The 14,892-nt window shown below is 36.0% G+C and overlaps 1 protein-coding gene across 1 annotated transcript; it reads right to left on the bottom strand.

The window, feature by feature from the left end:
* Window positions 1-7,412: 7,412 nt before the first annotated feature.
* On the bottom strand, window positions 7,413-14,758 carry LOC113775413 (probable methyltransferase PMT7). Its single transcript, XM_027320273.1, has 7 exons — window positions 14,440-14,758; window positions 13,261-13,675; window positions 12,550-12,839; window positions 11,397-11,771; window positions 9,712-9,958; window positions 9,486-9,624; window positions 7,413-7,929 (listed from the first exon to the last, which is right to left on the bottom strand). The coding sequence occupies exons 1-7, from the start codon at window positions 14,672-14,674 to the stop codon at window positions 7,771-7,773; spliced, it is 1,860 nt and encodes a 619-aa protein (XP_027176074.1). The 5' UTR covers window positions 14,675-14,758; the 3' UTR covers window positions 7,413-7,770.
* Between the last annotated feature and the right edge of the window lie 134 nt (window positions 14,759-14,892).

The raw sequence follows: 14,892 nt of genomic DNA, 5'->3' as shown, positions 1-14,892 counted from the left end.
ATTATTTGGAATAACACTATAGCAGTTTTTATGATATGTTGTATGTGAGATAAAAAGATAATTAATGATATAAAAAAAAGTGACTGAAAACATATTTATAATATAAGTAAAATACATTTTGAAAAATTTTGGGTGTCCAAATAGTGATAATAAATCCATAAATAGACAGAGTCATTTTGGTTACTAATTTATTCTCTGTCTACTAAGTTTCGATTCGATTTTCCTATTGTCAAAGTGATCATTATGTTTAAATTCTATAACATCCTTATATTTCTTGATGTTATAATTTAAAATTGATGATAGGTTTAAAAGATGCAAACTTCTTTCTTTTATTTAGAGAAACTCAATCTTTTTGCTTGTATATCATCATCAAAATTCATGGATTTAGTGCCTCTGAACATTGGCCTGCTTTTAAATTATAGTTATCAATACTCAAAAGAAAAAAGAGGAATAAAATCTCTGAATTTTCTCTTCGGTGAACAATTTCCATTATATTGTTGGTGATTCATTCAAAACCTAATTACTTCTTAATCAAGAGAAGGAATTTCCAGTCTATTACTCTACCAATTAGTGAGAGAAGATTGGCTCCTTCCATCAGAATAAGAACGGTTATTTCTCGTTGCACTTGAAGGAAACAAATATATACAAGACCCTCAAAAAAGAATAATTCAAACGTGTCCACGAACATCACTAGATGAGTAACCCTCGATATAATTCGTGTACATAAAAACATGGAAAGCAGTTTCTTTTTCTGTTTGGCAATGAAAAGAATAATTTACTTAACAACAATTATTAGTACTAGCACTATACTTGTTTTTGCCTTGTATAAGTTTTCTTTTTTTGGGATAATTTCACAAATCTCCCTTAAGTTTATGACAATTGTAGATAGTACACTTCACGTTTAAAAAATTATACCTGCCTCCCTTCATGGTGTAAAATGACAAATTAACCTTCATGAATTACTCAATTTAACATCTCCATGAAGGAATTTTATTTCTATGGAGAAAAAGCACCCAGGGGTAATATAGGATAATCGACAGAGATATTTTGCTTATATCAGCAAAGTGAGCCCCAAACTACGTCTAAAGTATGTTTATGTAATTTTTTAAGCTTAGAGAGTACTTCTTGAAATCGACATAAATCTAAGGGGAGGTTTGTAAAATTATCCCTATTTTTAGGTCTACCAATAGCATACTTGATGATTAAAGGTCATTTCTATCCATTTATAACTCACCAAAGAGTTAATTTGAATTGGAAGTGTGAGCAAATAACACTTCAAAATTCCATCTGCCACATTCAAGATTTTGTTAAGTACTACATGCATATACTTCAAATTTGCAAACTATCCCAAAGTCGAATTGTATTGGTATTGTAATGGAACATACCATAACATGGTCTCAATCGAGTAAGTTAAAAACTGCGATCTTCCCAAGAAAAAATTAGAGGGAAAAGAGGGGGCGCCCAAAGGAGTCGTCGTGGAGTCGTGGTCATAGTGATTCCAGATGATGTGACAATACCATAAATGCATGTGAGAGTGATGGAAAAACCAAGAAGTAGTATGATTTTGACTCATGACCCAGACCTCTCCCTGTCAGTTTCATTCATCAGCCATCATCACCCTTTCTTTCCACCCTTCCTTCCCTTCCTTCCCTCTTTTCTCACCATGCCCTCTCCAATTGGGAGTCAGTTGGTCAGTCCTCAGTCTTCTTCACCAACGGCTATCATCAACCGTACGATCAAAGTTACATATAAAATCGACACGTATCACCAACCCATGATCTCTCATTCGCCTCTGATAGCCCCTTCAACAACAGTTGCAGACCTTGTACTACTCGACCGGACTGGACTTCTGAACAAGCCTTCCTTTCTTCTTCATCTTTTCTTGATTTACTATTTTTCTTTTTTAACTAGAATAGATTTTTAGTGGCTTGAATAATTATTACTAATTGTATATATTTATGGGCTGGCACTGACTTTAACGTGCAAAATCTTAAATGAGGTATGACTAGTTCTACTGGTAGTAATAATAATAATAATGCTAGCTAGTGCTACTAAGTCTAAGGGCTAGCTGAGGTAGATGTGGACACCGACGTCCAATCAATCGGGTTTTTTTTTTCGATTTTGTTATTAGAAAAAGAAGAGGAAAAAGAAGAAGAAGAGGAACGAGTGTATAACTGAACAAGTAATAATTGTGTCAAGCCTTTATTTCATTCCTTTTGCCTCTCTTTCTTGCCTCATTGATCAATCTTTCTCTCTGAGTCGTCTGTTGTTTCCTGTGGATTCTGCTGGCCTAAAAGGAAGGAAAGGGAACTGCAGTAGTGGCCTTCTGCAGCGCCTTGTGCACAGCAGATCACTGCAGTACAGTTTACTATTAAAAATGATCTTCCTTGTTGATGTGTCTATCGAGCGTGTGCATGTGTGTCCTAAAATTCGGCATTCTCCTTCTATTGATTGTTTTTCTCCTTCAGCCAATGAGAATACATGAGAATATATATACATATATATATATCTATGTATGTGTGAGTGTGTGTGAAGTTCCTGTAATATAGAAAGGGGTTTGTTGACTGTTATCATAACAAACAACACATGTTGACTTTGCATGATTATCCTCAGTAAAAGATTAATTCAAACTAGTTGTGTAATTGAACTAGTAATATGACGCTCATTTTTATGCAACATTGAGTCATCTAGGCCACTCAGTTCAGTTTAATTAATCCATTACGGTTTGGTAATAAGCTGAGGAAAGTGTAATTTTAGAGAATTTTTAATTCTGTTCTTAGCAGACATGTGGAAGACTTTTTCCTTACAACATTTTTTGATATGTTACAAAAGATATTCTCTACAGATGTAATTCAGAAGAGAGGGGGGCGGGGGGGGAATCAGTGATGAGCCTTTAATCTTTTAGGTATGGGTTAGATGTAAGTGATGATGCGCCTTTTCAACTTGGCAGACCATCAAGTGGCATATAGAGAAATGTCTATCTTTCGGACGAGATGAATGTTATAAATTAAGGCCAGTTTTACTAGTTGAATATAACCATTTAGTAAATTTTGAATTGTTTGGATAGTGAAATTATTTCAAATAATATTTTACTTGCATTTTATAAACATATTTTCTAATTTATTTTTTTTTAAATTTTTAATCACCTTTTTATCTCACATACATCACATCACAAAAAATATTACAGTACTTATTTCAAATAATAATCTATCCAAACAACGATTTTGAGCACACTGTTTATTATATGTATGGAATTGTACTTTATTGTACATATGGATTGTGGTGGACCTTGGAAAAAAGCATCAATAAATAAAATCTTAAGATCCTTGATTATACTTCAATGGAGTTACCCTATAAATGACCAATAAACATGTAATGCAAGAGAATGTCCTCAAATTGCAAAGGATTTAGTAATCAGGTATCAAATAGGTCTAATTCTTGAGCTCATAAATCTAGGGAAAAAATGGGATAGACAGCTATGTTGGTGTACTTCATCACAGGACCTGTATATACTTGAAAGGCAGCAGCATTAACCAGCAGAGGGCAGAATGGTGCATGTGGTGACAAAATGCCTTGGTAGAGTCAGACCTAAGAAAGTTGCAACTTAGTTTTATTATGACTTGTATAGTTTCAGAGATTATATTTTGCATGTAGTTCTGAAGTTCTGTGGGTGCCCATTTGTTGATCTCTTTTGTGTTATATTAGTTGAAAATTATTAGAGGATAGGACAAGAATTTTAGACCTGTGGATATTAGAAGATGGGCTCTTTTAATATATATATTTATTTAACACTAGTTATTTAAAATCCCCATGTTTCAAGATGTTTTAGACTGCCTATAAATTGTGGTTTGTTTAACAGATTTGATTCTTATACCTTTCATGCTTATTCTACTTGTTTGAAAACTGAATTAAGAGGGAAGCAAAAAAAAAGTGCCAAAACCATCTTCCAAACTAGCCAAAAATTAAAACCTAATAAAGTGCCAAAACCATTTTCCATACTTCTAATCAAACAACAGAATATATACACAAAATTCATGCATTTCCTGTTCATGCAAAAAATAATTAATGGAAATTATGTGTATACATATGTCGATAAAAGGGTGTTAAGTAGCAACCTTAAAAACGTGAAAAAAGAGTTGAGTACAATAGGAGAAGCAGCCAAGGGGGAAAACCACTGGTTCTCGTGCTGGCAGCAGCTGCAATGACTTTTACATATGGCAGGTTTTGAGGAGGAATTCCGCCACTGCTGCTGCTGCTGTTGCTGTTGGCATGGCCCTATAAGTACAAAGGGAAGATGGGGGAAGCTGCTAAATGCTAAGGCAAACCCGACAAGCGTGGGGTTGTCTTGTCATGTCAACCCTTCATTAAATTTAGTGGTCTTTTCTGATCTGCACCTTATTTTTGGCATATTAATACTAGTCGACAAGAGAAAAAAGCAAAATTCGCATTCATTGCTTTCCTCTGTGTTGAGACATACTTGTAGTACTACTTAGTAACGCAATTTCATTGACCACAATAACTTAATTTGAATGTGTATATTAGTCCTCCTGATCAGTATGCATGTCTATTTGGCCATATTCGTATATTTGAATATTCATTTTTGCACCAAAAAGGAATAAATATAGTACATAGAATAATTCGTGCACATCTTCAAAAATATGTATATGCACATATCATATGTTCGTAGGATTTGGGGCAACAGGGTTATATATATATATATGCAAGATAAAATTTGGATAAATTTGATTCTGATCATCGTTTATATGACACGCTAGCTGTGTATATATATATGCAAGATAAAATTTGGATAAATTTGATTCTGATCATCGTTATGGATTTGCAAAGTATATATGAGCATGTTGCACGTATTTCACTCCAAGAAGATCAGTTCTGCTGCAAAGAAAAAATCTTTACAATTTATAAGGGCTACGGATAGATACTCAACAGTGGTGGGATACTTGATAATCAATCCCAAGTACAAATATTTATGAATTCCAGGCTTCCATCAAAGTTTCTTGCAGACTCATCTCTTTTTAAGCACTGTTTGATAAATGTAACAGTAGGGTTGATCATATTATGGTTTACCTAACTTCAGCATATACGTACGTGTTCAAGTGAAATGTCATCGTTCTTGATCAGTCTTACAATTTCGAATTAGTTTCTGTTTGAACAACCTAACATAGAACGAAAAGTAAACTCCTTGCCTTGATGAAAGTCATTCCCAGCCAATCAAAAATCTTTTTTTGGGGCACAGAGACAAAAGGTAAGGTCCATTCGGTGCTTCTTGATAGAATGGGAATGGGGTAATGTACCTAAAGGAGCAACCTGGCACTTTGCACGTCAATTTCAATATTAGGACTTTTATCTTTACATGGTAGACAGGAAACTTAGCAATAGTTATTCCACATTCAATGGATTATTGCTTTTCTACTTTAGTGAGCCTAGAATTGGAGAATTGACAAAGTGCTAAGAGAGAAGCACAAGTTCAAATCCTGTTGATGGTAGTTCGGTACAAGGATTCTAGTAGAATCTATAATTTTGTAAATTTGCAGACATATAAAGAACTCTCTCTCAATCATTAGTGGCATCGTTTGAGATTTTAAATATTCACGAAAGTGTCTATAATCAAAAGATGAAAATAACTATAATATAGAGATAAAGAGGTAGGATAATAACAGATTTAAGAAGATTGGTGCTTGAGATTGATGAAAGTTAACTTGCTTGTCACATTTGTAATAGGGGTTGAGGTTTTGATATTCAAAGAAACAAGAGGCCTTTTGAATAATTTAAACTATTAAGATGCTTGAATAATTTTATTTTTGGATTAATTCCAATAAACCCCCTTGAAAAATACTTCTTCCTCACACTGCCCCCTGAATGTTTAATTGGATAAATTCAATTCATGTGCTATTACAATTTTCCTAATTTGGTACAAACAATTGGGTCAAACAATCCAATTTCAAGATGAATTTAGCATGTTCAACGCACACGATATTGTGAATTGACCAAATTACCCTTGAATTTTTAATCCCTTGCTCTTCATGAAAATTTTTTCAAAAGAATCTAGATTTGTTTTGGTACAAAACGACCTAGAGAGTTATTCCCCATATGGCTAAAAATTCTAATTAGTGAAACTCTTGGTTAATCATAATTGAATTTAATTTTATGATATATTAATTAGCTTATGGCTACTATCTTTGATATCTTTATTATAATTGCAAAATATATTTTAAAAATGTAATTAAGTGCACCTTATATTTCATTTCGTAGGTTCAAAAGCTTTACAATGAGTTTGACATTCATAGTACGTTTTGACTCATTTAATTAGTTCAAAACTCTTTGTGTGAAATGTTATATAGAGTGGAAAGAGTATGTTGCTCAGGTTACGGAACCATGTGCGTTGTACATGCCAAATTTAGGCCAAATTCGGCTATTTGACCTAATTGTACCTGGTTGAGAGATTTGTAATATCACAAGGTATGAATTGAATCAATTAGACATTCGATACGACAACGTGAGAAAGAGACATTTTTTGAGGGGTGTTATTGGAATTTTCTGAACCATCTTGGTGAGCCCCACAAGTAAAAATTCAGGGGGAATTTTCCTTTTTGTGAGAGATGGTCCAAATGGACCCCGTTCTCATAGGGTCCAATTGTACCTTGGGGACCCAATACTTGCTCCAACTCTATTCGCTCATATTCAGATTCCATGGGACGACATCAAACGACAGTCCACACCCAAAACGATGCATAAATCTCAAATGGGCTTTATATTTGTTGGTTGGGTGATCCCATCTGAATGATGTCTTGGGCTGTAGGTCTTCTAAATGGGTTCTTTTGTTTGTTCTCGGGTCCAGTGTCCTTTACTCTTTCCGTCCCCCTATTGAATGTATCATACTTTCTATTTCGAAATGTCCCAAAAAAATTGTTATGTTAGAAAAGTTAAAACACCTTTTAGCCACTCTTTCCAATATAACTCTTCTTTCTTATCATATACATATTAGCATTCAAACTTAAATTGAATTTGTAGACGTAAAATTGAAAAGAAAAACACAAATATCACAATCAAACCACCATTCGTAAAACCAACTTCCTTTAGTGGAGTTGGCCACCACATTAATTGTGGGGTGGGAAGTCAAGGGTTCAAACCTTGCCTCCCATCAATGTCCCTCGATATGAGGTTTGTTCTAAATCCATACGGGTATGTGGTGCACCCATCTGGTCTTATGGTGGTTCAGTCCCCATCAGGTTCCCCCTGGCTCAGTTGGGCCACCCCATAGAGTAGGTTTCCCCTCCCCTTAGGAGTAGAAGTAGGCTAGGCTAGGTTAGATGTGCCGTTAAGCTAAAAAAAAAACCACCATTCGTAAAAAGTTGGATTCTCCAAACATGACTAAATAAATGGGACGGAGGGAGTATATACAATAAATTCTCCTTTATGTTTAAATGCTCCAAGCATCAAACAAGAAGAAAAAGCAGTATGAATGAACAATGAACAAAATTGTTTGGATACTACACAGGCTTCTAACCACAGAATTCATTCGAAAGTTACAATTCTGATGAAAAAAACAGAGATTTCTGTATCTTCCTCCCGGTGCCATGAAAAAAGAGCTGCACCTAAGAATTTACAAAATCAATCTACTAATGATCAATAAACAGTCTATTCTGACGATAACTTTTACCTAAAAAAGTCTGGTCTGACTTTTTCTATAGTACAGGAATCGATCTGTATGTAGTTACAACAGAACAACAACCGGCTACGAAGCTCTGCAACTTAAACAATGGCCCAAAACTTTTTCCGGCAGAATAAAACTGGTTCTGGTCTTTTCTGATCATCTTCCAAAAGATGCACTTCAATGTCCCAAAGAAACTTCGGGGCAAGATCTTTTACTTGTGATATAATTGGTTCTTCATCTCTAATAATAATGATACCCTGAAAGCAAAACATTAAACCAATCTTTACCATCACCTGGAATAAATCAAGCAATGCAAAGATCACGGTAGTCCAGAAGGCAAGTTAGTGGATTAACATACGCAGCTGCAGTAGTGGTGAAGCTACCAGAAGTCCTTTAGTTACATTACACATAACCTTATAGTGAAGAGGTCTACTGCTGGTACACTAAGCCCAAATTTCGATGACCAAAAACAAAATATAAATCAAGAGAGGCAGGTTCTCCAAGGCAAATGACGGATATGATATCCGAAAAACAACTAAGATGCTGGTTCAGATACACACCGTACATGGTGTAGACACAGCAGAAGGAAATTAATGACAGTTCAATATTGGAGGTTGAGCAGAAAATTCAATGGTAGAGCGATAGTTACTGGAGCATGTCCATCACACATGCTAGAGGAGACTATAATCACTGTGGCATCTTAAAGAGAGAGAGGTTCAGTTTCTGCTCTAAAAGGTGCTATACTGCTCCACAGAAGCAGCAAGATAACACAACAAAATTCGGATATTACTGTCAGTTACTATTGACTAGGACCAGCAATTTCTTAACTTAATGACTCTCCAAGACTTTAAAAAAGTTGACAAAAATAGGCACTGCATGGCAGAATCAGATAAACACAACAGGAAAAGAAACAACGTGATGCTACATAAATGGCCCAACATGTTATTTCTCTCACAAGAAATCAAGCATAAAAGATACAATGAGATACCAGCACCACCAAGTTCATTTATTTCATGCAATTTGCCAATAATAGTCCTTCCTAACACAAAGTTTTCCAATACCAGGTATGCTTGTGTGATTGCTCTGAACGTACTCGTCCAAACACTCGATATGTAAAAGATTTCCACCTATAGCCCTGATATCTGACTGGTAAATATTCCCTCCACCTTAAAGCAAGTGTATTATTTTTGCTTTTCAAGACACATCAGATTGATCCTTAATAAATTTCATAAGCCCCATCTAGTTCTTCATAGATCTTGGCTGGAGAGGATCCATATCCATTATGTTGGTACATGCAAGGGCAAATCATAGTAATAAATCTGTCTGAAAGTCTTAATTTAGTTTAATCTCTCTCTCTCTCTCTCGATTGCGCGCAGACATCATACACAAACACGCATGCAGAGACAACATATGGTGAAGATTACATAATAATTTTCCTCATTTTCCATGAAGCAGAACAATAATCCATGTCAAAGCTTTATTCAATCGTCAAAGGAATATTTGGATTCTGATTAGAGGTGTAGACCTTCTTTTCTTTATCATTGTTTGACTTGCATCATGAAAAGCCTTGGATTATGATTTCACACCCCATGTAAAATACGCACGCACCAATTGCTCTCTCTCTCTCTCTCTCTCTCTCTGTCCATAACACTAACATGCACATACACAATCCTTTTGTATCACAACTTCTTTTTTTTTTTTTTTCATTTTCTAAAAATGTCTGCACAGGTAACCTTACTGAGCACTAAGTCGACCTGACTGTTTGATTGTGCAGTTATGAAAGAAAGAAGTGAATCACCAAAAACTTGTTTACCTCAGGTCGTACAATGCGGTCCATCTCTAGTATGATGTCCTCAACTAAGCAACCTTCTCCACTACTTTGGTAGTGAGACAAAAGACGGTTGGCATGCAAGAGGTCATATGAACGGGGATAGGTTGAAAATGGCTCACACCTAGGAATTCCAATGCAAGATTTTATCATGAGTGTTACGTGAAGTTGAGTGAGGATAGTCATGTTCAACAATTTGAAACCAGCATACCAGTCATGGAAAGCACCAATTAGACCACGGTCATAAATAGCAGGCAAGGTATTCTTCATGCTTGAAGGAACAATATTCATCACCCAGATTGGCCATGTACTCATAGCAACTGCGAATCCACCAAGAAAAGCACTCGTGTCCATGGCATTGCGTATTTTGTTCTCTTCAATATTCATCAATCTCCAATACTGTCGAACTTGATCTTGCCAATATAGTGTGTCTGCTAAAAACTTTCCTTGATCAATGCCTGCAGAAAATAGTTACACAAACAATGATTCCTTTAGGAAGTGATGTCATAATCAACTAGCAATCTCTCAAATGTAGGGTAAGTTGACCAGAATTGGTCGATATGATTACTTAAACAGCAACACTATACAATATTACTTCAACAACCAATTTGTGTTTAGATATAGATAGAAAACAAGAAACACAGATGCATAAGAAATTGACACAGTAAGTGGACACCCATTCTCAATTAGGATAAGCCCAACTAACCCAGAGAGCATCTTCCATGCAAGGTGTCTCTCCTGAACTTGTACAATTTGCTTTAATTTGCTAACCTTGTGGCTAAAGACTGACAGTAACTTTAATCAGGCTAAAAATAAATATCTTTAGGTCATATAAACTTTTAAATTCGGACTGAAAAAAAATAATTATTTTGGGATCTCCAGATATTAGTGATATATCTGTTTACAAATTGTATTTCTTATACTTCTATAATAAAATCAGCACCATAAATTTTCACAACATAAACATATCTATTTAGATTCTTCACATCTCAAATTTGAAGTAAAGATGGGGCACAAAATTATTTAAATTAGAAGAACTTCTAATGCTTGCTACATGTCTTTATTCATGTGCACAATCATATACCCCTACATAACAAAAGCAAGCCTTTGTCAAACATCTATTTATCCGATAAATTAAACGAAGGTGGTTTTGCTAGTCAACTGGGTGACCAGTACTTGCATTACATCCTAAAGCAATAAGTATAAGAGCCATACCAGTAGGTAAAGAAATACAATATGTCGCACACATATCTAAAGTGGACAAAATTGACTCGCCCCAAAAGGAAAAAAGGAAGTGGGCAACATTGTTGTTTGCAAAACCACACTTCCATTAGCAGCAAAGCAGTAGGTTGTTCTTGATGATGAACTTTGTTGTCAGCATATAAGTTATTAAACGAGGCACATATATAGTATTATCTTGTTTGACAATGCAGTAGCAATATGTGTGCTTCAGAACTGGGGACATTCATGCAAGGCATAAAACTGAAGATCGTCTTCTGATGTCAAATGATTGACGAACATTTCACTTCCCAAGCTTACTGAAGAATCTACACAAAGCACGCAGAAAAATGATAATAAAAATAAAAATGAAAAAAGAAACCAAGAAGGAAAAAGGTGCCACTTCCAAGATACATTTAAACTCTCTAATTTGATTTTGCATGCCTATCAAGAGGCCTTATCTCTTGAGACAAAAATTTACTGTAATGAGATGCATTTTGTTTGTTATTCTTTTAGATAAGTTTCAATCGAGAAGCAGTCCAAGAGACACCATTACATGAAGATAACACATATTCACTCACTTTAGTAGACATACAGCATTTAAACTTAATGTCAAGAAGCAGAAAGGATCAGCAGCAAAAAAATTTAGTAGGCTATAAAAGAAGAGGACCAACAAACCTATCCCACTAAGAGTTTGAGAATATTGTGAAAGGCGTTGTGGCAAAGGAGGAAGTTTCTGCGCTCTGTTAGTCAGGCTTATACAGTTCCTCAGAGGTGTATTCCAAGATGGTTTAGAAGCATCCTCGAGATCGCAAATGTCAACAAGCTTCAGCTGTGCATTGTGCTGGAGGCATGAATCATTATCTGGTTTCGTCCAGATTGCCGTCTGTACTTCCCTAGCAATGAGCTTCCAGCACATTGCAGAAGTCAGATTAACCAACTTATCCCAAATCACTGGAAAATCCTTATCCTTTCTATAAGCTGGAGGAGCTGAATAGACAAAATATCCATTTGATCTCAACAGGCGATTTACCTCTTTGATTAGAATACCATCTGCAGACAAGCAAATGAAAGTTTTCAAAAGATGAAAGGAATGTGAGGAAGCAATTTAAGACTAGACACATATTTCAGAGGTTGAAATATGTTGACAAAAACATTAGAAAAAGTTTTGAAGGTCATGCTCTAACATAAACACCACTTATCTCTTATCTTCAGATTCTAAAAATCACTTGATCAACTATGCATAAGGATCATAATAGTTAAAAACACATTGATCAACAAGAAAAAGTGTTCGCATTCTCAATTTATTCCATCTAGACTCCATGCTTATAAAATTTGGTCTTTTAGTAGAAAGGCCACATGCCCGTGCAGGGGACTGATGATTAAATTACAAATTGCACACTAAGAATTGAAAAACTGCTGTTTGTGTCTTTTTTTTTTCCTCAGCTGAATTGCATCTCAATTCTATACTTGACATAAATGCTAACACATCAATTTCTACACCATATGCATGCTAACAAAAGTTTCACAGTCATGGTTTCATCATCAAAGTACTTCAGCAAAGCCAGATACTCCAAGTAAAGGTTTAACTGCAAAATGCTGATTGACCCTAAACAAGATATTTGGCATTAAATCCAGCACAAATTTTATTATCTAATTTCTGCTTTTGGAATTTTGATCTCTGAATGACACGGAAATGTCAAACTACTATCAACAAATAATCATTTGGTCAGTTAAATTGCATTAACTTTAAAGCTAAATACTGCAGAAATCATACGTGTTCTACGACATCTTCATGTACTTGTGATTTTATATGACACTCAAAATTTACCATTCTCGTGCCAATCAACCCGGCATCTAGAACAGTGAATCATTTCAAAAGAGCTAGTGGGATATGGTAGCTGTTTTGTGGATAAAGAAGATATCATTGCACCGATTCCTCGTTCCAACGCAAACTGGATCTGATTTTCATGGCCATCTTTGGGAGCAAAGGACATGGTTTGTATATTTAAGGGCAGAAGATAGGCAGAAAAGCTAGCCACACCACAGCCAACATCCAGTACCTGATATACTCCTGCAGAACGCAGGTCACCTGTGTAATTTGTAGTCATATTTCCCAACCTGCATGAACAACATAATAATGAAAAGAGAAATGCTTTTCAGATATGAATTAAGGTAATTGCCTGCCAGGACAAAAGCCTAAGAAGTTTGACATGATCAAGTACAACAAACTTAGATGAGGGATCAATGTTTCAGGGTCAGCCATGACTAAGCTTCCCAAAGTGTATAGCCTCACATATATACTTTAGGGGGTGGGGGGGGGGGGAAGCGGAACCATTTGATAAAGTGCAGATAAAAGTGTAACAATAGTACATCATACAGTTCTCCTACGCTTATAGATGGAACTACGTTTGAAGCTAGCATCTAATTTTCCTCTTTGCCTATGAAGTGGGGGATTGCTAAATACAAATGTTGTGAATATGGGGAATAAAACTTGAAAGGCAGAAGTAAATGCAGTTTAACAAAGTAAAACGGCATTAACCTCTGTATGTACTCAGAAGCCCCATGCTTAAAATGAGTACCACCACCTGGAAACCACCAAAATTGATCCTTCTCATGCACCCAGTTCTGTCCCCCTTTCACCTCAGCAAGATGAGTATGATTCACATTACTTCGCCAAACATAGTCCCTACTGGTTGGCCACCTTATGGGTTGCTTGTAATCAGCAGGAGGAGGCACCAAACAAAACAAGCGCCTATTAAGTGGAGGGCAATGCCTTTCCAGCTCTTCTCTCCTTGACAGATCTAATTTTGGCAACAATTCCTCAACATATGCTGGATCATGGCAGGGAATGTACTCATTGAATGTTATTGGGCAGACATTTATCCCGGTTTCTGGGATGGTAAGTGGTATTGTGCGATAAGAAAGAGTTACTTTATTTGTGAACTCAGGCCCTCCTGCAAGCACAGAAATAAAGTATTGGAAGTACATTGATAGATCTCCAGAAGCAGTCAAAGACAATTCATTTGGTTTCTAGCACAATGATTACACATCCTTGATATGTCACTTTTTTCTCATAGCAAATTCTTTACTTTATTTTCCAATAAAGACAGGATATTTATATCAGACAGATCCAATCTGTCTGAATCATAGAGATATGAAAGGATATACAAGCAAGAATAGAACTTCATATCTACCCACCTAATCCACCTCAGCATTCCCACCCTCTGACAAACCAATGCAACAGAGTCAATTACATAAGCTATGCTCAAAATAGTTGAACTCTAAGCACTGATTCGGTAGCAGGATTTCATACCGAAATAATCCCCCAACAATCACATTGACTTCAAAATTGGATCTTTTGCTTTTCTATTTGTTTCCTGAATTTCACTTCAAACTTCCCCTTTTCTCAATTAAAATTCTACCATCAAGTAGCCCTCCAAATAAATAAATTCGACTAAACTGCCACTATCTCACTTAACAACCACAGCCCTCTAAAATGGCTATCTATTTCTTGTACCCCCATTGCACTAACTGCACTCCCCCAGAATCTAAATCAAGAATCCAGCTCTGCCAAATCGGGGTCCAACAAAATCTAAGCTAAAAGAAACCTATACACAAACTTCTTAATTAACGTAATGGATAATCCCCCAAACAAATAAGTACAACCTTGCTTGAGTTAGAATAGATAAAGAAAAATCTAGAAAGTTCTACCACTAACCAGAGGATGGCAGCAATGCTGTAGTATTGGAAGATTGAAGCTGCTCTTCAAGTGGGACATCGTTGAAATTGACATTGCCCCCGCTGCCCGCGTTGCTGCTCCGGCCGAAAAGGGTGCCGGTGTAAAATGAACCTATCATCACTAAAAGGGTCACCATTATCATCTGCCCAACCTTCCAATCAAAGGCCCTTATATTCATGCTCATATGCCCCGGACTCTGGCCATGACCCGCCATCTTTCTAACCTCTTTCTCCTTTCAAAACGTGGGCTTGGAGTCAAATTTGAGCAGAGAATTTAGCCAACGTAGTCTGTCTCCGAAAACACGGTTGAGATCGAGAAAGAAAAGAAAGAGATCTCACCAGCCGTGTTACTGAACCTCTGTCAAATTACGAGATTACCCCCATACTCTTTCAAGATTTGTCCCACATCGGAAAAAGTCATAATAAATGCACA

The sequence above is a fragment of the Coffea eugenioides genome, chromosome 6 (assembly GCF_003713205.1).
Source record: "Coffea eugenioides isolate CCC68of chromosome 6, Ceug_1.0, whole genome shotgun sequence".
Taxonomy (NCBI): Eukaryota; Viridiplantae; Streptophyta; class Magnoliopsida; order Gentianales; family Rubiaceae; genus Coffea; species Coffea eugenioides.
Note: the sequence above shows the minus strand (reverse complement) of the source record. Positions and strands in the feature narration are given on the sequence as shown.

What these genes read in the sequence shown, in the direction of transcription:
- LOC113775413 (XM_027320273.1), bottom strand. Translation starts at nt 14,674, where the DNA reads ATGGCGGGTCATGGCCAGAGTCCGGGGCATATGAGCATGAATATAAGG. An exon ending in AGCATTGCTGCCATCCTCTG is followed by an intron (nt 13,676 to 14,439) that starts GTTAGTGGTAGA and finishes CTGTGCTTGCAG; the next exon opens with GAGGGCCTGAGTTCACAAAT. An exon ending in ACCGCATTGTACGACCTGAG is followed by an intron (nt 7,930 to 9,485) that starts GTAAACAAGTTT and finishes TTTTGCTTTCAG; the next exon opens with GGTATCATTATTATTAGAGA.